Source organism: Channa argus, chromosome 14, assembly GCF_033026475.1.
Source record: "Channa argus isolate prfri chromosome 14, Channa argus male v1.0, whole genome shotgun sequence".
NCBI classification, from domain to species: domain Eukaryota; kingdom Metazoa; phylum Chordata; class Actinopteri; order Anabantiformes; family Channidae; genus Channa; species Channa argus.
This window is the reverse complement of record NC_090210.1, coordinates 15951516-15974588: the sequence shown is the minus strand read 5'-3', so window position 1 is coordinate 15974588 and position 23073 is coordinate 15951516. Positions and strand designations below refer to the sequence as shown.

General features: G+C 39.4%; 3 protein-coding genes across 9 annotated transcripts in view; 1 reads left to right on the top strand and 2 right to left on the bottom strand.

The window, feature by feature from the left end:
• Nucleotides 1-22346, top strand: part of LOC137098090 (uncharacterized) — a 39789-nt gene extending 17443 nt beyond the window's left edge. For 4 of the 5 annotated variants that reach the window (XM_067473905.1, XM_067473906.1, XM_067473909.1 and 1 more), the window contains 7 exons: nt 791-830; nt 11744-11869; nt 15147-15269; nt 17042-17158; nt 18061-18212; nt 20642-20718; nt 21670-22346. In XM_067473905.1, the coding sequence (XP_067330006.1) occupies nt 791-830; nt 11744-11869; nt 15147-15269; nt 17042-17158; nt 18061-18212; nt 20642-20718; nt 21670-21799 (765 nt within the window). In that variant the 3' untranslated portion in view covers nt 21800-22346. The remainder of the gene's footprint in view (nt 1-790; nt 831-11743; nt 11870-15146; nt 15270-17041; nt 17159-18060; nt 18213-20641; nt 20719-21669) is intronic. The other variant, XM_067473907.1, reaches the window with a different exon arrangement.
• On the bottom strand, nt 135-5303 carry LOC137098092 (E3 ubiquitin-protein ligase TRIM21-like). Of its 3 annotated transcripts, none has more exons than XM_067473914.1 (3): nt 4905-5303; nt 4337-4548; nt 135-4098 (listed from the first exon to the last, which is right to left on the bottom strand). In XM_067473914.1, the coding sequence occupies exon 3, from the start codon at nt 4087-4089 to the stop codon at nt 2449-2451; it is 1641 nt and encodes a 546-aa protein (XP_067330015.1). In that variant the 5' UTR covers nt 4090-4098; nt 4337-4548; nt 4905-5303; the 3' UTR covers nt 135-2448. The 3 variants fall into 3 exon arrangements, with proteins under 3 accessions (XP_067330015.1, XP_067330016.1, XP_067330014.1); XM_067473915.1 differs by having other exon boundaries at nt 5138-5303; XM_067473913.1 differs by having other exon boundaries at nt 4337-5303.
• On the bottom strand, nt 6826-10063 carry blvra (biliverdin reductase A). Its single transcript, XM_067473919.1, has 3 exons — nt 9860-10063; nt 9423-9591; nt 6826-8279 (listed from the first exon to the last, which is right to left on the bottom strand). Exons 2-3 carry the CDS (start codon nt 9485-9487, stop codon nt 8024-8026), a joined length of 321 nt encoding a protein of 106 aa, XP_067330020.1. The 5' UTR covers nt 9488-9591; nt 9860-10063; the 3' UTR covers nt 6826-8023.
• Nucleotides 22347-23073: the final 727 nt, after the last annotated feature.

Sequence of the window (23073 nt, the reverse complement as noted above, 5' to 3'; positions counted from 1 at the left end):
GGCCTCCCAGGATAATAATTGGGTTTATCACTGTAATTATAAAATTAGCATGGAAATGAATATGAACTGAGACCGTTTTAAATAATTCAAATGTTTATTCTTGAACTAATGAAAACAGGTTTTCACACATTGTTTAAAAAAGAGCCTTTGGTAAAACAGCAAAACTTATAAAAGTAAGTCACGTAGGTCTTCGGCAAAGGCAGCGATTGGCAGGGATTTTCTTCACAATCTGTACACAATCAGTTCATGAACAAACGCAGATTAAAATGACAATAGTCCTCCAGATAATGAGTTTACCGATTCAACCACTCCTCCCATGATTCTCCCTTAGCTGCTTCACTAGTCGTGCAGGGCTGTTCAATCCTGCAGCAGTCGGATGACTTAGACATCACAAGCATAATCTTTGTAAAATCAAAGCATAATAATTACTTGGTGCTTCTGCCTTCTAACGTTTTATGTCTACATGCAATATCAAGTACAGCTCAAACTGAAATACTATTTCACTTTTTGAAGACAGTTTAAAGGGTCTCACAAATTCATAACACTAACTTCTGATGGGGCAGTTTAAGCTGAAGAAGGGAAGCAGTGACACTGGACAGTAAGTTGGATGGAATCAAAAAAAGGAAAGGATGTTGAAAGCAGTGAGAAAATAATTACTAGCCAGATGGTAGAAACAAAGAGAACTGCAGCTGTGTTTCGTGGTAATTATCTGTAATCAGAATGTTGAGTGAGTCCTTCCTGAACACTATGTTTACTGATAATATTTCTTTCTTTCATTTGGTGCATTCAGAGTCCAGAGAGAGAGACACAGCCCTGCTGCCTGTTCTCTTGTAAGTAAAAAAACCAAAACAATCTTAACTTCTGCCGCATATCTGGAAAGGTTCTGACACAATAATACATACAGTACATTTCTTTTTACTTCATTATGGTTATGGTTTTAGTTTATTAATACCTAATCGCTTATTAAAAATAAGACAACTTGAAAATATTTTTAAAAAGAGAGCAGGAAAAGACAATGTTTTAACATTATTTAAATGCACACGCACATGGAGTAATCAAAGCAGCTGCAATTTGCAACCATTGCGAAGAAGCCTAACAAAAGTCCGACAATATTATATGCTCACAAAAAATACAACAAAACGACCATTAAATTGTGATATGATATATAGGCCAATAGAGATCCAAACCATACTTAATGTAGTTTTCACATAAACGGTATTAGGCATCTAGGTTGCAGTAGCTTTATTGTCACAGCATTTTAACATCACCATATTTTATTTTACCGGAGACACAATATTTCAAATGTTTATTGTGTGTTTATTGTCACATTTCCATAGAGCTTCAAGTGGTTTGATCCCTGTTTTGCTATTTTTTTTGTGTGTTGTTAGCTACTGAAGTATTTTGGGGCATAAAAGAAAAACTTTGAGAGATAAATAATGTGTGGGTTCACACAAAGATTCTGGTCTATCAAATAAAAAGAGAAGTCAATACTGTAGTGCAGTCCAGCTGAATATTTTTTTGTTGTTTTGTTATATAAAAGTGCAAAGAATTTGGAAGTTTTATCCACAAACATTCATATTTTCATTTAAACATTCTAAAATTATGGAGCAATCACTTTAAAATCATTGAGCAATTATAAGGTCGAACACAAAACCGGCTTTACGCCCTCAAGGGAGCACTGCAGTAAAAACAGATACGGGTGTAGTGGAAATTGTTGCATGAGCTTGGGAACATGTCTGAAAACCCTTTGTCAGTAAATACAGTTTGTATTTGCATCCACAAATGTCACTTTAAGCCATGCAAACACACAACCATATACACCGATCAGTCACAACATTATTACTTGTGCTCTTAATAATGTCATGGAGGACCAGGGTCAACATGGCCAAACTGAGGAGTCTGCAGCTGCACAGCCCCATACACAGCAACATGTGATACACTGTGTACAGAGCTGGTCCAAGTACACTCAAGTAAAAGTGTCCTGTAAATATTAGCCTAGTCCCACTTCAGATCTTTTACACATGTAAAAGTATTACATTTCACTTAATGAACAAAATTAAAAGTGCTCCAATAACAAATCATCATATTTTTACATTAAAACTTGGTGATTGTTGAATTGGTGTATGTTCACATGTATACAACACACGTGTCATGTACAGTACTTGGTGCTAAAGATCCCACAATGCAATGCTCCCTGTTTCAGAGATGAGAAAATTATAGAGGCAGCAGCAAACAGCTTTAAGTAATGATGCAATATAACACTCTTTGTCCCAAATGTCCATTTCCTGCTCATTACTGAGGGGACCGTTTACTGTAGAATATATACAGAGTAGTGAGTCTAAGTTAAGCCAGCAAGTTCAGGATACAGAGAGCACGTAAGACTGTAAATCCAAGCCAGGCCCAGAAAATACATGAAGAAGACACTGTATAGTGTATATAGTTCTAAACCTAATCAGTGTCATTGACTGGGGAAATGATCAGTGGGGCAGAGTTCATGCCCCCATGACTAAGACCGGGACTGAAAAAGGGAAACAGTTTCTCGGTGAAGCAGCAGTCAGTGAAGGAGTACAGATGAACTGCAGCATCTACGTCATAAAAGGAGACCAGACCATCCTCATAACTCAAAAACACCCCCACCCGACAAAGTCTTGAGATAAGACTGAGTGTGACCACGGGGCTGGACAGAATTAGATACTCGTTTCCATTCCTCAAGCCCAGAGCCCAGTAACCATTCACTGGGCTTATTGGGATTATTCCATTCCTGTTGACTGACTCGTTGACCACTCCCAAGGTCCAGTCCGTCTTCCCCGTAACCTGAACCTCGTAATAACATCTTCCAGCGGAGAAACTCTCCCTCGCTAAGACATTGATATAAAGAGAAAACCTTTGGGTGTTATCTGGCAGGTTACTCCTCACCTCACCACACCTGACTTGTTTCCCATCATCAGAGAGAACGAGCCAAGGATTTGCTGTATAAGGTTCAAGAATCACATCCACTGCATAATGCTGGACCCTCTTGAGCTTGGCGTCATAAAGCAGATGCCTCTTCTCTCGGATGAGCATCTCATCCAGCTCGGCCACAGCTTCCACCACAGTGCCCTCATATGACGGTAAACTTAAGCTAACCTCTCTCCAGTTCTTGGTGCACAAAGCAGTGTTCACGTTCGCGAAACTCTGGAGGAAGTCAAGATGGTCTTCAGTGTGTAAGAGCTGCTGCATGTCAGAAACTCTCTTCGTCAGTGCAGAGATTTCCTGTTCCAGTTCTTGGATTAAGCCATCTGCCTGTTCCTCAGCCAGCTTCTGCCGCTCCTCAATCTTCTCAATGAGCTCATTCAGACCTTTTTCTGCAGTCTGGATCACAATAGTGAAGATCCGAACACCATCTGCAATCTCTCTCTCTGCATCTTCCCTGCCGTGCACTTTTAACCACTTAATCTGCTGGATCTTCAGCTCTCTGTCTTGGATCATCTGCTTCATTGTGGCCTCTGTCTCCTCCAGCTCTGTCTTTTTTGCTTGAACTTCATCTTTTACAAAAGCAATGTCGTGTGCCGCATGTTCTAAAACCCTGCAAAGCTGACACACACACATCTGGTCGGTCCTACAGAACAGCTTCAGAGCTTGTTTGTGCTTCATACACACCTTGCCCTCCATGTTCTCCACGGGATCAGTCAGCAAATGTCTCTTTAGGGCGTCAGCTGTCATGTGAGGATGCAGGTGAATACCACAGTATGAGGCTAAACACGTGAAGCATGACTTCAGAGCCTTGAGCTTGGCTCCAGTGCAGACGTCACAGGGGACTTCTCCTGATTTGGCTACCTGTGAGCTCTCACTACCTCTTTTTTCCAATGACTGTCTGAACTCAGCCGCCATTTCCGATATGAAAGTGTTGACTTGCAGCTCAGGTTGTGTTTTATACTTCTTTTTACACATGGGACACTGGTAGGGAACACTGTTGACATTCCAGTTCTGAGTTATGCAGCTTTTACAGAAGTTGTGTCCACAGGGTATGGTTACTGGATCAGTGAAAACATCCAGACAGATGCAGCATAGAAACTGCTCCTCAAACAGAACACAGCTGGTAGCTGCCATGATGATACACTGAGACCGAAATGAAAAAATGAAAGCAAAAGTTACTAAAAACAGTACCTAAAGCTACACATCACAATATTCCTAAAGAATCATTTATACATATCAGTGCAATAATAGGTACATAACTACAAACTAATTTGATATGATACATTTAATTGGTATCATGTGAAACAAAAATACACATACACCACACTTCATGCATTGGTGCACGTGCTAGTATATTGTCAGAAAATATAAGTGAGTGTACCTGTATGAGCTGAAAAAGAGAAAACTCGGATGAGACCGGTGACGTTTTATTAATCCTCCGAGACAGAGACTCCGGAGTTGATCAGCAGTTTTCTGATCGAGTTTGACATAAACAAGGAAGCCAGTTGCTGAAGCCCCTCCTCCTTTTAGTGAAGCGCTGGTTCATTATGTCAAATATATTCTTGGCAGGACAAACTTTTCACATTTGTTACGCTGGACAAAAAAGAAGAAAAAAAAAACTTTAAAGATGTTCTTTTAGACCGAAACCACAAATGAAGAGTAAAGTTGGTCATTTTGAATAAAAAAAAAAACTTCTTCTGGTGTCTTAAAAGACCATGGAGGTATCAAAGCAAACCTGCCGCTGGGTTTGGAATAAAGTGATTTAGTACGTGTGGTAATTATTTTTAAATCAAGTAAATAATTTTAAAATAGCTTTCCCCCACTGGCAGTTTAATACTGCACAGTGATTCATCAAGATTTTTTAAGTGTTACTAATGTTACATCAATGAAAGTGAAAGTTTACATAAAGGTTAACTGTCAAGTGGAACTTAAAAGTTGATGGAAAGTACCTGAAAGGCTCGGTAGAACCGCATAAGTAGATAAGTCCAAAGAAATTAATGTCATGACCACAAGAGACAGGATGTCAAAACCCAGACTTGAACGGCAGCTTAAGTACAATCACGCGCCCACAGAAGAAACCAACCAGAGCACATCAACAGGAAGATGAATCAAACGTAGACTCGCAGTCATAAGCCGATGCAGTGAGGTGGCTTTACCAACAACATGTCCAAAGCTTACTCACAATCAAGCATGCGGTCCAGGGTGAGTCCGCAGTGTCCGCAGCGAGCAGATGGATCTGGATGGTTTCGGTTGCATGTGACCGCTGCTTCGACCCTTCGTCACCCTACTGATAATGCGTCACCCAAATGTAGTGGTCCTCCACTCCCCATCTGCTGACATCTCTTCCAATGGCCCTCTTCCGACTCTGAGAGTGGTCTCCAGCTCTCTACCTCCCCCCCTCCCAACCTGCACTTTTCACACCTCTCCGTGTGGGAAGGCAGCTGAGATAACTCCCCACCAGCAAGGCTGCTGGCCCGGATGGCATCTGTGGAATGTCTCACCATGTCTTCAGCGAAAGCTTGAGTCTCTGCTTCTCTTATTTGGATAGAAATGTAAGAAACTTTGTGAAGGAAAAGCTTACAGTTAAACTTGTACCGTAGATGTGTGAGCTCTGTGCGACATGTTCTGTCTGAATTAATGACCAGGAGCTGGCCAGAGTTGTGTTTACAGCAGTAAAAGACGAAAGCAAAATAGTAAATCTCTGTATTTTTGTGTACATCCAGTATATCTCCCATCGATTCACACTGTTTATGCATCTGGAAATTTTAATCACCAGCTAAATTTTAACCATATACTGAGCAGCTTCTGGTAATAAAGATAAATAAAAATGGACAAAAATTCTCTCCCTGTAATTTACTGCAAGAGTATGTTGATATACATAAACATTTTTCACACGGGCCTTGTTACCTTTACATATTATTCACTCTTCAATAACATTAAAAGTTGTTGACATTCCTCCTGCAGGAAAAGACATGAAAACCACAGGAAATTCAATGTGGGAAGTTAATATCTATCTGAGTAAGTCAACATTGTTTTACCCACAGACACATTTCCTTATAAATCCTCAGCTATTTTAGAATTAGTCATTTAGCCTTTTATTTGCACATCATCCCAAGATACTTACATCAGAGGTAACGTCACTGTTCATTGTTTTGCCCAAGGACGTTTTGACATGTGGACAGGAGTAACTGGGAGTTGAGTAACTGGGAGTTGAGTCATTGACCCTGTGGTTTGCTGATAACTTCTCTACCACCCACTCTACCCATCAGTCGCTTCCCTCTAAAACTATTTGCAGGTGCAACATCGCGACACCAGATGGCGTAGTTAGATTTGCCGTGAACACATTGAGGTACACACATTATGTTACGTGCTAAATCAAATCTTCCATTTGAGAGCAACTTAAGTTACAGGAAACAAGTAGCATATGAACATAACTGAGGAATAAAAGTGGAACTCCTGAAACATGGAGTATTATCCTTATAGGCTACCAGATGAAAGTGTTTTGCATACATTCATTCTCAGAACAGTCTCATCTCACTTCCCCAGCAAACATGGGTAGACGGTAAACGAATGGAGCTGTTAGTTATATGCCATGCACATCCATGTTGTTTGCTGTTATGCTGATGGTGGGATCATGAACACTAATATCAGACACATGGCCTGATCCTTGTTGGCTGACCACACCTGGGGAGGGGAACAGTGGTGTTGAATGTTCTCCATTTCTGTAAATCTGACCATTGTAGTCCAAGCTGTTTAGAGAACCCTTTCCAGCCTGGTGACCAACGTCAACTCTTATTGTCGTGGGAAAAAATCGACAATTAGTGGTAACAGACACCTCGAGTGTAATCACTAAAGAAACTTCCACATCAATTAAGGTCTTAAAGGATTTTATTTTCTTGCAAGAGAGAAGTGAACCAACACGTCTCAAACCTCAATCCAGCGCAGTTCTAAAGTCTTAACATGTCTAACATGAATTTATATCCTCCTGTTGCTGGGCAGAATACTCCTTACCCCCCCAGGACGCTGCCTCCAGCTTTTTTTATGGCCTTTTATGGCAACTTTTACAACATATGTTAAGCACATAAGAACTTGGTGCAACTTGGAGATAGCTGAGCTTGTTCACCTCTACAGGCCATCAGGTCAAAAACAAGCACAATGAGCACATTCCCTCAGTACAACCCGACTAAACATAAGCTTTAAAAGTATACATATATGAGTTTAGAAATCCCCAAGCCACACCACATCACTAGAAACTCAAGATCAGACTTTGAAAGTAAAGCCCTGGAGTTCTCCTATTTAAATTAGGCAGGACCTCACAACACTGACTTAAACTCCCGAATCCTGATAATCCTAGAGCTTCACATACTTTTGCCACATACAAATTTAGTGCAGTGAACTACATAAAATTAAACTAGTAGTTTAACTGCATTTTTGATTGCAAAGTGTTTTCAGTAGTCAAATTGCTTTAAGCCATTTATGTGTAGCTAACTACTAGAAATGGATGGGATTGTTCTGTTTAGACCGGGTTTAGGTCTGGGTAGAGGTATTCTGGGAAACTGGACCATCAACTCACCTGTGATAACTTTTGTCTACATATTTGGCTATTTTAATGTTAACGGTATGTTAAATGTAATCTAAATTAAACGGAGCTTGATTATCTTAGGTGCCAGTTAGTCCTGAATATTACCTCTTGCTCTTTCTTAACAAATGTTCAGTGAAGTTGTTGCTGCTATTTTTGAAGTATCACACCTAAGTAAATAAGTACTACTACTTGATGAGGTACCCTAACCCATACCCCAATATGCTTTCAAAGTAGCTTTCTCTACAACGTGTAAACCCAATACTTACTGAAAAAAAAAGTAATTACATTTAAGGCAGTTGAACAATAATATGGGGTCTGGCTGTGTTATTTAGTTAAGCCACTCAAGCCTTTTAAAATTAGCAGCTTTAGAACTCAAGACAAGAACCTTTGAAGATGGTAGAAATAAATACTGTAAAATAAAAATGTTTATGACATAACAAATGAAAAAATGAGGGTCAGATGTTTAAATAATATAAAGCATCCCTATTAATTTTGGCAAAGCAATTTTATTCTCTCTGCCACTTCCAAGCAGTGCAAGATCCTGATCTTCTCTCTCTTGAGCTCCTCGGGACTCACTTGTCCTGCCAGCTTGGCAGAGAAGTGGATCAGGTCCTGCATGAAAAGACCCACAGTTCCTCTTGGTGCAGCAGGGATTTGGGTCATAGTGCAGGAGTCGAACCTAAAGCTGATGTTCTTGGCTCTGGGAAGGCCGGGTCCCCGTTCCTCAATCCATGTCAAAGGTCTAGAAGAACACATAGGAATTCATGTTTAGATGTCTCAACACCTGTGCTCTCATTCAGTGGATGTACTTAAATAACCAGGTCACAGCCTGATTTCTTAACTCTCATTGTTTCAGTGTAGGGGATTAGAGAAACATAGTTTTCGGAGGTAGATTTCTCCTGGAAAACAATTATTTCCCTGCGATGTATAATGTTGTATTGAATTTTGATACGTTTTCGAAATATTCCACCCTAATGCATAGAGAGTGAGGAGTCTAACCCCACCACTTACTCTAATGCTCCGGGCAAATTAAGTTGGAAGAAAACTTTCCGGTGGTTGTCCAAACAATCCTGAGGCCTGACATAAACTTATCGTGTGAGGAGGCAAAGAAGATCTTCCTGATTAGGAAGATGACGTGCGGTAGACCTGGTTATGAACTTTCAGCTGAGGTTGGCTGCAGAGGTTATTTGGCACAATCAGTGTGGAACATGGACACACTTCTGGCTATATAGAGGAGCAGAGAAGGAAATCATCTTGTAGGTTTGAAAAATGGCTTGTCTTTCCCCAAACACAGCTCTCTGGTTTCTCTGTTGATTTTTGTGCGTTTTATTATTAACAAACACAATTTTTACAGGTAAAACCCCAAATGTAGCCACCTTAAAATATTTATTGAACAATCAATCGCTGGCAATACTTTTAATGAAGGGAGAGTCGCACCACTGCGTCCAGCACATCCCAAAAAATCTCAGTCTCTGTGGTGGCCACCCCAATTTTAGTTATTTCATCAGTCACCTTTGTTGTTTTCTTTGCTTGATGCCCTTCGAGTTACAGCACATCTTTTACATGACCACAGCATAGTTCTTCTGACATTGTATGAGGCGTGGGAAGATACTTATTGTATCTAGTAGAAAGCCCCTTTCTATTTGCTTACTTCCAGGTGGTGACTTTTTTTGGCCATGTAGTGTATAACTAAAAGTCGACTGTATTGTGTGGAGTTCTTAATGGGGGGGTCTTATAGATCTGTCTATAGATCTGGGACTAGGGTCTGCAAACAGGATAGGGGAGTCAAAAAAGTATTCATTACAAGTATTAAAGAATGAAATTAATTAAGAAGTAATCACTCCATCTCTTTGGCAGACATGCATACATATATATCCTCTCAGACCTGTTTTCAGACGTTAGCAGCTTTGCAGTCATCTTGCTGTAGCTGTTGCCAGAGTCCTCCTCCATGGTGGCAGCAGTTACCGACAGCTCACCGAACAAATCGACCAACCAGGTGAGGCGAGCAATGCCACTGAATGCTTGGAAACCAAATCCAGGCTTCAGGGCTCCACCTTCAACAAATTACAGTGTAGAATACACATTATTACAACATTTCTTTACAAATGCTTAGTTTCCAAGCCTAAAATGTGCTTCTCTGTGCCAAACGTCCACATAAGGCTGATATTAATGCAACTTTGTCTTAACACACTGTATGACGTATGATACCAAGAAAAGACAGAACTTTCATACTATGGTATGAATGTCCATATTAATATACTAAGGATGTCAGTTTGGTTTCCTCGAGGTCTCAAAGAAACACAGAGACACGCTGTGACTTACCTGTAAAATGAAGAGTACCTTCCTGCAGGGTTTTCCCCTCTACCTCTCTCTTGAGCTGTTTGTAATCCTCTGTTAATAGCTCTATGTGTTCCTCATGGAGAATCAGTCCTGGTGTACAACACAAACACAAACAGATAGAGTGGAAACACACTAACAAACTCTGCGTTTTGCCTGTCTTCAAAACATAAGTGAAATCAGAGCTGAACTACTGTTGTATTTGCCTAAATCCACCTGGATCGGCCTAAATGTGACATTCATGAAGTGCAATCAGGAGCACAGAGATTCTTCGTTTTTCTTGGTCATTACCCATAAACATGTAACGCTATGGTTACTAAGGAGATGTTTTGCCTTACCTTACCATCACACGACCATCACCTTACCATCATCACATTTCTGTGGACTCTATTTGCATGTCAGCACTTACACATGGTTCATAATTAATATCACCTTTTTTCTGAGCCAAGTCATACAGCTCCACGGCAGCCTTGAAGTTTAGAGTCATGGGATACTCCACACTGACATGTTTCCCTGCCTGCAGGAAAGTTCTGACAAAACAGGACAACAGGAATTTTGATTCGTTTAGATACTGTGTAGTGTACAGTCTGAGTCAAGTGTCTCTCATGAAAGGTTTTTTAACCTTAAAAAATAAAAAAAATATATTCAGCTGCTAAGTACTACTCTACTACACCCACCAATTCACCTCATATTTCATCTCAAATGTATATGCATTTACGCACTTAACACCTGGTCAGGGCTCCTTTAACATGAAGCATCAATGTTGCGACCATGTTGGTTTGATGGCAGCTCTCAGCTCGCCTATGTTGTTGGGCTGGCTGCTTCTCATATGCGTTTTGACAAAAAAATCCCATAGATTCTGTGTGGGGTTAAAGTCACACGAGTTGGCTGGCCAGTAATGCACATTAATAGCATTTTCAGCAAATCAGCTAGTGTTAATTTTGCCACTCTGGACAAGTGCTAAACCCTGCTGGAAAAGTAAATTTGCATCTCTATGAAGCTTGTCAGCAGATGTATGAAAGGCTTTAAAATGCCCAGATTGACTTTCGACGCAGTGAACCAAGACCCGCAGACAACATGACACCCGAATCATCATCAACTGTGGAACCTCCACCCTGGACTTATGCAATTTGGATTCTGTGGTCACAGAGGGCTCTGTGATTATCTGCACTTTACCTGATGCTGTCCTCATGTGACACATTCTCAGTGCAGATGAAAGCCACATGAATGTCTTCTCTGCTCACAGCGTCCTCCACTGAGATCTGGCCCACTCCCTGCTGAGGGTCAAGGCTCCTCCTGTTGACAAAACTGTACTGATGAGATCACTGTCAACTTCGAAGATAAAAAGTTTAACTATGCGTTTGAAACGTCTCCTTGCCGCACAAACTTTATGTCGTGAAATAGCTCCATTTTAAAAAATCAATTTTGCAAGCCCAGGGTTGTGATAACACACTTACAACTAATGACTTCAAAAATCTAAAAACTGTACTTTGGTTTGTCCCAAGTCTTCATGGCAAAACAAGTATTAATAAAAACAAAGTGTTTCTTTCATGTTTTATCTGTGTAAGACTCATATTTTCTGTCTTTGTTCAGCATTTATGAGATAAAAGCAGCAGTAGATGAGATGAGAGTGTATGTGGTTCAAAAGCAGTTATGCTGACTTTGCGAACTCAATGCCCTGTGTTTCTATCATGCCCCCCACTCCATTTCCAACATATTAGATCTGTGCTTTATAGCATTCCTCTGTACAATTTGAAATTACCAAATAACACAACCCAACCAAACCCAGAGGCTTCTGATGATCTGTGCATGCTGAGCAGAATGTGTGTTACCTGGATATGAATCCTTTAACAGTGAGTCTCTCTGCAGGGCTGCCGGGAAGTGGAGCTAGCAGGTCTTTAATTCTCACCCACCCTGCTGTACCGATGCCCACAACCACTGCTCCAAACATAATGACTGAAAGAGAAAGAGAAGAGGTTCAGCTGATAAACTGTGGTTTGTACATTTACTAGGAACGTGTACCTTACTGGAATATTTGCATTTTAAATTACTTGTATTTTTATTCCACTTCATTTATTTGACACCTTTAATTACTCTGCATATTCCAATTTCCAATGCAAAATATAATCAACTCATAAATTATAATGTATTCTTTTGGATTGATGATGGATGAATCAGACACTTTTGATCCCCCTCTCACCTCTAAAGTTCGTTTCAGGGACATTTTGCAGATCAGGCAGAAAGTGAATGAAGATGCAGCTCAGCTGTAACAATACAGTTTCCACAATGGGAGCACGATGGTCAGTGATTTCACATTTAGCGAACTGTGAGCTCGTGGCTCATTAGTCACATTCATCATACTGCATCCTATATCTCTACACTATTAAATGAAAAACAGGTGTTAATGTGCTGTAAGACTGAGAGAATCAGCTCAGGATCACACTGACTTCTCATAAGTAAAATCCTGACTGCGCCCGTGTTAAAGCGAAACTTCCCCAATTTTCAACTTGCTTTCTATTATAGCATTAGTTTAGGGTGTAAATGTGCATTAATGTTTTTAAAATTCCCTCTGACTTTCCTATTTTAAAATATTCCTCTGCTTCTATCTGACAAAGTTTGTCATCAATAGGAGTTCAGATGGTGTCATCTGCAGGAGTTTTGGATAAGCAGGTTGAGCAAGATTACACAATCTGAACCGACGGTTCCTCCAGAGGGGTGTCATCTGGAGGCGTTTTTCAGCTAAACGCTGTAGGGAATTCAAAGGGAGGTTTAATGGCAATTATGTGCATGTACTACACAAACTAGATCCAAAAGAAGCACGTTCAAACTCAGGAAAGGCGTCCTATACGTGACACTGTTAAGTAATCAGTTATGTATAGTATCACACCGAGCTCCGAAAGAGGCCGGTTTTAAAACAACGAAAACAAAATCCAAAGCTTCCATAACATATGACTTACCTGCACTTATTGAATCCTCACTATGACACTATGTGAATGCACAAGTGAACCTGCTGGAGATGACTGAAAAAAACCCTAAAACGCCGGTGACCGTGGTTATGGAACAGTTTACACACCTCCTGCTTCGGCGCCGCTCTACACGTCATACGGTGCGTTTGCTGTGTTGCAGAGATACACACCCAGTGGTGCGACGGGGGCGGGGTAGTTCTTCCCCATCATCACTTTTACCCAACTCTAATCCGAAAGGACAAATTGCACTTTTTACTACATTTATCAAGACAGTTCAAAAATGTAAATTCTTTTTGACAATATTCAAATCTTTATTTCTTAAAATAGTTTTGATGACACATTTGTCATATTTGAGAGGTTGTGCAATAAATCTGGAATAAATTCTATCATTCATGTTACCAACAGAATCAAATCCATTTGCTGTTGTTTCAAGTAATTTGTTTCTTAGTGGAGCCCTATCGTACTTATAAATAAATTATAGATCAAGTAGTAATAAAAGTTTAGTGGTTAGTGAATTGTAATGATGAATTAGTTTATGAATGAGTTGCAATTCTCTCATACAACTTAATAGTAATTTGTCAGTCTTCAAGAGCATGAACTTTGGACTGATAGCACCCCAACTGACATAAAATCTTTGACAGAAGAGCTGGTTCCACAGGAGAGAAGCTTGATAGCTAAAGGCTCTGCCTTCTATTCTACTAACTCTAGCAGCCACAAGTAGGCCTGCATTCTGAGATCGAAGTGGTCTAATTAGACAATATGGCACTAAGAGGTCTTTCAAACACGATGGAGCCTGGCCATTAAGACCATTGTACGTAAGGGGGGGGAGGGGGGTTGTTAAATTATTTTCTAGAATTGATGGGAAGCTAATGTAGAGAAGCAACAGAGCAAAGGAACATGTAGTTTAGAGCTGCCCATATCTATCTGAACTCACATTCTGCTGGAGTCATCACACTTGGGCCTGAAATGCACAGATAAGACACAGATAAGACCTTTCCATTTAAAGGCTGTGTCTTTAAGATGAGTTGAACATATTTAGTCAATAAATGACCTGAGATGCTCACAAATTCCAGGATATATCTTTGATCCTTTTCAATCAACTGAACACCTAAAAAGTACAATGCCATGGGGACCAATTGGGGCTTTTTGGACTTTGCCTGGTGGTCCACTACATAAATTAAGCCTGTGGCTCAATGTAAAAGAAAGAGAAATAAAAAAGAGCAATGGTCAGTTATTGTCAGTGTTGGTATTTTTCTATTATTAAACACACAGCTGTAGTGGACCACTGCTGACTCACTTTACATGAGGACAAAAGATTAACAAAATGTACACCCTTTAGTATACACATTAGCTACAACATTAATACCATGTAGAGGTTTCACTATAAAATATTAAAGAAATTACGAACTAATACATTTTGAGGGTTTAACCCCCTGTCAGCACATTAAGTGATTAAAGTTAGCTCCATCTTTACCAACAGTGATCTTTGACTCATATTTTATTAATTATATTACATATTTTGCCATATTTACCATAATCAGTATTATTTAAAATAGATCGTGTTTTTTTTTTTTTACTTTGAAGCAATTTTACTTAAATAAAATATTTAAAGTAGTACTTAGTTGAAATTTTGTTAGGCCAGTACATGCACTTTTACTTGAGTATTGAGTTTGTGTTTCTCTACCACCTCTATCACATGTTGCTGTGTATGGGGCTGTGTAGCTGCAGACTAAATATGCTGACCCTGGTCCTCCATGACATGATTAAGACCACCAGTGTTAATGCTGTGGTTGATGAGTGTGTGTTTGCATCTTTTAGCAGCAACTCAGGAGACAACAAGAAGGTCACAATCACAGGTCACATTTTAAGCAACAGACTGAAAACAACAGATAGCTAAGCTGTGCTTCTTTGACAGGGTAATGTCAGTTATTCTAATGAGGCTGTGTGACTCAGACCTACAGAGTTTAATTACAGACAAAGGTGGCTCATGATGTTCAGTACGCAGTAAAACTGGTAAGTACTCTGCTCGACAAAGTAGTACTCCACCAGCACACAGCTTCACTAATAAACACTAAGCCACTTTTGCACTTAAATTGTCTTAATATTGTTTTTCATTTTATTGTAATATGTGATTTTATGTTAGTTATCTGTATTTATTTACATATGCCTTAATCTATTTTTTTTTCTCCACCATATTTAAGTGGCACTATCTCTTATTAGTGCAGCCATTGTGCCCTAGATGTGATGAACTATGATTTACTGTTCTGCCTTCACGTATACCGACAATATGCCGCCTCCTCGAATAGGAGCTGCACAGACCGGAGTACGCATGCAGCGCACCGACGCCCAATTGGCTGTAGGCTGTGTGACGTTTACGGAAGGTGAGCGGAGTCGTCCTAGCGGTGTATGTTATTCATGGTGGAGAGAAGGTGAGAATTCATATTTATTTTACAAGTTAGCAACAACATACAACGACCAAAACTAGAGAGTCACGGAGAGTCTGGCTGCGTGTCTCTGTGTATCGGGGTTGGACCCGGTGAACAGTGAACTAGAATGATAGTCTTGTGCAGGTTTCTTTGGTGCAGGTTTTCTGAGTCGATTAAAACTTTGGTTTGAACTTCGTCGCCTAACTAATATTAAAAAAGTGAAAATATTATAATTTAAAAAGCGTAACATGAGAAACATCATGGAGACGCAGAGTCTGCTGTCTTACCGCAATACCCTGTCTCAGGTGTTGAGCATTATCTCCGTGTGGCTGAACATTTCTGAGTGTTGAATTCAAATACAGTGCTACAATATATTTGCATTGTATGTCTTAACTATTTGAGGTAATCCTGCTTTTCTGCGAATTGATAACCATAATCTGGATTTCAGAATAAATAAATTTGCAGTCCAAACATCAGTAAATGTAGATGCAAAAACAAATAGGAAAAAAACAAAACAAAACAAAATGCTGTGTGTGGGAACTGTACATGATAAATATTATTTGGACAAAATACAAACACCACTACAACAAAATTGACCACAGTAGCAGCTGACTGTCTGACTGACAGCTGATTAAGCTCATTCTCAAACCTCACTGCAGATCCTGGTTCATTGTGTCTTGATTGACACATTTCCTCATTTGCTTCTTCAGATGTCTTTTCCTTTAATTCCACAATACATCTTTAGTGGAAAGGAGTAAGATACAAGAAACGGAAACAAGTGAATGAAACATGGACGCAATTAAGGGGAATTCGGATATACCCACAGTCTCAGGTGGATCTCAGCAGACAATTGGTTTATTGAACGAACTTCCTCTGACAGAATTAAAACAGATGATCTCCACATCGCCTAATAATTTTTAAGAAATGCTTTTATTTTTTGGCCTTGAAGGGGTATAACTATTCTGAGGCCAAAAAGAAACTGATGCTGTAGCGCTATACTTGATGACAAACCGCGATGGTTATGTTAGACTTCCAAGTCAGCAGTGTGGAAACATTATTGTGGTCCAGTGCAGTGTGGGGTTAGTAATTGCATCATTGACCAAGTAGTTTGGTTCTCAATCTACTAATCCTCCCCTTGCTGCAACCAAAATAAAACAAAAACAATGTCTGGATTCGGAGAATCGGACCTGATGGTTTCTATTTCAACATGCTGAATTAGCTGGAAGTAGTTCCTGTTTGTAATTTCCATTAGAACCATTGAAAATATGTTTTAAATGGAAGGCGTTAGAAATTCAACTTCCCCCAGTTTAAGCAATTAGGAGGTAAATTTAGGGTTTACCACTTCTCATTTCTATTTCAGGCACGGATTTGCAAACTTTGTTTCCATCACATCCCTGAGCAGTGGAGTGGCACCTTCCAAAGACGAATGACTATCAAATTTGGAGAAAAGCTTTATTAGATATTTTAAAAATCTATGTGGTTTAGGTATAACAGAGGAAAAGGATGCTTCATCATTTGCATTTCCCAACATGATACGTGTAGAACATTTCCCAACTTTGGCCCCCATGTGTTGTGGCACTGTTCTAAAATTTCCAAACTCTTTTAAAATGACATCAAAGTGAAAATCTGGACTGTGAGAAGTAAAGAGTAGGACAACAAAAACACAAAATATAATTGTTAAGTTAGAAGTACAGAAGGACTGTCATGGATCTGGTGCAGCATCCTCGTTTTTGCCATGGCTCCAGACTGTTGGCTAAACTGACCTATCTGTGCAGGTTTATCGGGAAGGAAGGAAAAGATGAGGGTTTCCACCAGTCACCTGCAGCAGCTCACCATCTTCACCACTGTGCTGACTGGCGGAGGTGTCGGCACCATGTACTATCTGATGCAGAGTGAGTACGAGTGAGCTGTGTATCTGAGAGAGATAGTGAAATGAAGGCAGGTTGTTTTTTTTTGTTATGGAAAATCTGCTGCTGTGTGCAAACTACACAGCTTTAAACTTGTTTCATATTTTCATGCTGATGCCTCAAGCCAAAAGGTTGCAGGTTTGCATCCTGGCCGACCGTGAACCTTCTGTGTGGAGTACTCCCGTTTTCTCATGCATGTTAGGTCAATTGATGAATCTAGAATTGCCCGTAGGTGTGAATGTGAGTGTGAATGATTGCCTGTCTGTGTATGTCTCTCTGTGGTCCTGCGATAGCATCCCGCCTCTCGACCGTTGACAGCCAGGATAGGCTCCAGTTCATTTAGCCAGTAAGCTTTCTCAGTGAGCGCTTCTAATATGGAATATTAGTTGTCTTCGTCATTGCATATGTCACTGTTAGATGCATCAAACACACTCTACATAGGAAATATTCCTATTACTTTATTTTTTTATTGGAACAAAAGGTGATAAAAACATAATGTAAAATGTAAATTGTGTGCAGGTAGTAATAAGATTCTTTCCACTGCGCTAAACATGATCTCAATGCTCTTGAAACACCTTGAAACCTTTGTGGCTGTGGAGGATGGCTTGTAGCTTCAATGGTTAAATAACAAGTGGATTTTCAGACTCTTACCCTTTAGGAAAATAATATAATGAGTAATGCAGCAAGTTACTTCTGACATGGAGTAATGAGTAAAGTACTAATATTATTTTTGAGTAACAAACCCAACACTGGCTGTGGACAGCCTGCAGTAAGTATGTTGCATTCACCATGACTAACAGCCTGCTGTTCCTCCTCTGTCTGACTATATATTTGTGAAATGGTGGTTATTCTTCTTCCAACATGTCTGTTCATTTCTGTCCAAACAGAGAGATTTGCTGAGTCAGACTACCATAAATTGGCTCTGCAGAAGTTGGAAGCATGTCCAGTGGCTATGGAAAGCCTAGGAGCACCGCCTTTAAAAGTCCACAACATCCATCTGACTGACCGAAACAACCGTGTAGATCAGCACACTGCACAGGTACTGGGTTTGAGAAAGTCATCAGATTGTTATTCTGGGTTTGATTGGAGCTTTCAGCAGACTGACTTTCTGGCACATTTTGACAATTTTTTTTATCACAGTACAAATGATCATTTTACTTCAGTGATACAGTGATATGATGGAGCTTGACCATTAACTCTGTGGAGAAAATGAGGGGATACTAAATTCTATTCTTGGTTTTATGAGAAGCAACTGGAGAGAAGCTAATGAAAGCAAAATATCAACTTTCTTGTTATTAACAGTTCTCCCACTGCTGTGTTTTGGATTAATTAGACATTTGGCCAAAATCTTAGCCATCTGTGACTTTGATAGGGAGGATTGTTTCCTCTAATAGTTACAATTTTATTTGTAAGAAAGAAAGTGTATTAAATGGGAAAACAATGAGAATAGCAGAGATTTTAAAATGGGACTGTGTGGATTGTGTACCTAATGCAAAAAAATATTGCTTTATATTTTATTATTTTTTTGCAGTTTTGAAAACTGACTGGGAACAAAATGTGTGGTATCTTATGTAAAGTTAAATAACAGGGTACTTAAAACCTAAAGGATTCAGAAAGTATGGCTGCTGGTAGCTCTCACTTCCACTGGTGTTCTTGGAGGGACAAATATCAACTCAAAAAGGAAAAATATGCCCACATCCATGAGTGGAGTGTGGCAGCAAAACACACAATTTCAGGCATTTAAGTGGATGTTCCAACAAAAAACAAAAAATAGATATAAGCTAACAGCACACATCAATACATGTGTCTGACACAGTAAATAGTGACCCCACTAACTACAAGCATCTCTTAAATGAGTAATTGGAACAGTAACCTCCCAAACTAAGCTTACATGTAAGGACTCATCAGACCACTGGCAGAGACAAAAGAAGCTTAAGAACAAACAGCAAGGAGACTCAAAGTTAATCCCTTGTTTCTACATTTAAAAAAAAAAAAAAACATTTACATGGGACAACCCCCAGTGGCTAAGTAACAGTATCACTCATCCCTTAGTCAAATACAAGGAATGAGGTCGATCTGTGGCTCTGATGATAATGTATTAACTCAGTCTAGTTCTAGGTCTTGGGGCAGGCTCACAAAAGAACACACACACATAAAAAATCCTTCATTTTGACAGAGAGGTAGTCCAAAGTTACCACAATTTCAAACAAATTGCGGTATTGTTCTTTGTGATTCTGCTCTGCATAAGGTATTTTATGAACCTGCTGCAGTGGGTTTCAGAGATCCTCCCTCAATCGAATAGAAACTGGTTCAAAGCTGTTAACAGCTGAAAAACAGAACCTCTGACTCATAAAACCTAAGGGCAGCTTTTAGCTTCAGTTTGGTCAAACACCATGTTTGAGTGATGTTCCATTTCAGATAGTTGTTTGCAGGTTAGAGTGACACTGGGGCTGGTAATAAAACTAATCAAAAGTATCCACCTCTCTTGGAGGTTTTGCCCTTTTTTCATTTCAACATTGAATTAGTTTATTTTGGCTTTTGGACGTTCACCAAAGAAAAGGTTCTTTTATGTGAAAGTGAATACAGATCTCTACAAAATCATGCCAATTAATAAAAACATAGAAATAATTAATTAACTAATTGCAGCAAGTGAAATCCAAATTACCAATGACCACAATTCAATGTTGAAAAGAGGAATCAAAAAGGAAGCAAATAAGAAGGTAGATTTTAGTTTACAAACATAAAGCACATAATTTTAGTAGATCAAGAATAATGACGGCCCTGAAAATGACCCTTGAGGGTATCGATTCCTCGTTCACTATGAAGAGGTGTTGTATTTTTTCTTGTAGATACAATATCTATAGACAACCAATGGAGGGCACTGACTCCACACCTTGCCTCTGGGTTCTTTCGTGTTGTCAGCCTACCTGTCCATTTCAGATCAACTTACTTCTCCTTTTTTTCTGCCAGTGCTTAGAACTGTTTTTACAATTACCAGGGCTATAGAAAACAATACATAAGCAAGAGGATGTATGTATAATGCACTAAAGAATAAAACTATTTTAACTCTCTTTACCCATCAGTGTACTAGCAAACCAATGACAGTGCATTGCATACTATAACAAATCCACAAAGGCCATTTTTTAAATAAGTTTAAACTTGCTTCACAAAAATGAGGCTATAGAAAACTAAGGCAGACTTTGGCTGTAACAACTCTTAGCCATCTTATAGGCGGCTGTAGCTCAGTTGGTAAGGGCAGTCGTCCACAGGGTCAGTGGTTCGATCCCTGCTCCCGGCTACATGTCAAAGTGTCCTTGGGCAAGACACTGAACCCCCAAGTTGCTCCCGGTGGGTCATGTGAGCACCTCGCATGACAGCCACCGCCATGGGTGTGTGTATGGATAAAATCGCTATATAAGCAACTATTTACCATTTACCATCTCACTGATCTCAATCTTTAATTTGCAGATAAAGATCCCTGTGACCGGGTCAAAAACTGGAGGTTATCTGTACACTTCTTCATTTAGAGACCCTAAGACCGAAAGGTTAGTACATTCTCTCCACAGTGATTTTTATTCAGTTTATTGTGACCCAGTATTGTTCAATGTAAATGATTCTGAGAGGATTTTGACAGAAAAAAGCAGTACAGTACAGTGACATATCCATTCTGATGGGGAGATTGTTAAATTGTTGAGGCCAATTGATCACAAATACAAAACATATGGGGACTAGACCTCAACGAGCACAAGTTCATACAGTATGGGGTTTTCCTGAAAGTTCACTTTGCAAGTCTGGGTGCCCAGTGCACAGCATATGGGGCTCAGGTGAGAGAAGATGCACGAAAACACAGGAGGTTTACTCAAATGTAGAAATTGGTGGAAATTGGGAGAAGAGCAGATGCCTCAAAACAATGTGTGTTCAAAATAATCACTAGAACACAAAGAACAATTTAGATGAAGCTTTATGCAAATCTTTAGTGTGAGGTTTGGACATGTTTGATATGCAGTACATTATGGAAAATAGTAACAAGAAATAAGACTATTAGGGGAAGTTTAGCACTGTAAAGATTAATAGATATAGATTGGATCTATCAAGAGTCAGAGATATGACTGCATCAGCTGAAAGCCAGATTCTAACTAAATTCTGAAGAAAATTGGCTCCTTGTTCCAAGTTCCTTATTACTTACTTACTAAATACTGTGGTTAAGTGCAGTACTTGAGCAAATGTTGTTAGTTCCCACATTAAAAAATGCCACATTTTTATAATGTGTAAACTGCACACAAACAGAAGCTGAATTAGAATTGATATCAGCTAATTGGAATGGGATTGGCCCTGAATCCTCTTGTATCTCTACACATTTAGCTGTCTTGTTTTGTATCGAATGATGGCCCATGTTTTTAATCCAAATAGTTTGAAAGGGAGAGATTTCCGACTAAGTCAGTACAGCATTGTCAACACTTTGTACCGACCCTTCCTGCCTTTGTCTCTCCCTGCAGGTGGAGTTTAAAGCTGGCAGTTCTGCACCTTCGTGAAGGAAAGGTCCTTGACCTGCTGAATGCTCCTCCACCAGCTTCAGCACAGACAACAGAGCATATGCAGGAAGTAGACACAGGCCACTGGCACTGACCCACTGTACTGTGAACTAATAAGAACTTAAAAGGCGGATGCGCTCCTGCTCCAGCAGCTCCTAAGCAGAGGTCTAAATAACCCAAGCAACAGAGCCGTATATTCACCGAATGGCAAATTTTCAGCTCCAACATCATTTTAAAGAAAGGACACTTAATCATGACCTACAGCTCTGTGTATGTCCCTGGACCTCTGACAGACTGCTCTGAATTGTGGTTCTCCGATTTAGGTTTACATTTACATTTTTACATTTAGTCATTTAGCAGACGCTTTTATCCAAAGCGACTTACAAGTGAGGTACAAGGCAGCAAAAATCTAAGTAAAGGAGAAAACATCAAAGCAAAGTCCTATCAGAAAAGTGTTCACAGTTCAAGAGATGCAAGTGCGAGAAAGAGGAGAAAGTTTTTTTGTTTGTTTTTTTTAATAGATTTAAGTGCATAGGAAAATGTGGAAGAGTTCTGTTTTCAGCAGTTTTTTGAATATTGGGAGAGAGTCTGCTGAGGGTGCAGAGTTTAGTAGCTCATTTAAAATAAACAGTGTGACACTGCCCTGTTCTTGCACTGACTGTTGTGTTACATCCTGCAGTAATGGTGGACTTCTCCTTTTTAAACTCATGGATTAAAAAATAATTTAAAAAATTAATATTAACACATTTGTAAAAGATGATTTATTACAGGTCCAGTCCAAAGTGTATTGACTTCGAAATCGAACATAGTATTCATAAGTAGGTTCGAATTTGTGTATAATCCCCAGAAGAAGAAAAAATGCATTTTCTTTATCCTGGAATCAGTCTCTGCATATATCTGCACCTCTGTTCCTAAAGTAGCACAGAAGGGACAAACCAAATACCAGCTCTACAGAAGGACATCAAAGTGTACACAGGAACTTTACCACACAGCTGCAATGCTACCACAATGTAGTAAAAGTATAGTTAGTAATTGTTATCTTGAGTGGAAGCTATTACCTTTAGTTTTACATATTAAATATTATAATCTGTTACTACTATCTGAAGTATCATCAAGCAAATGAGTGATAAAAGATGCATTATTTAGCTAGTTATCTACTATAGCTACATACCATCAAACACTAAACATTTTTTATTTCAAAGCCTGAAATAAAAACAAAAAACTGTATTTACTCATGGAGGTTTACAACATAAAGTCCAAGGAAGAATTAGCAGCAAATAGGATATTTGGGAAGTGTAGAGAGAGGAAGGAAAAGAAAATAGTTACAAGAAGCAACAGACAAAAACACTGGACAGGTTGAATCACTGG

Bases quoted from the DNA above. Each gene is read 5' to 3' on its own strand.
- LOC137098092 (XM_067473913.1), bottom strand. From the start codon at position 4,089: ATGGCAGCTACCAGCTGTGTTCTGTTTGAGGAGCAGTTTCTATGCTGC.
- blvra (XM_067473919.1), bottom strand. From the start codon at position 9,487: ATGGAGGAGGACTCTGGCAACAGCTACAGCAAGATGACTGCAAAGCTG. The intron at 8,280-9,422 runs GTCTGAGAGGAT...GTGTTCTTCTAG, and splicing joins CTGCTAACGTCTGAAAACAG to ACCTTTGACATGGATTGAGG.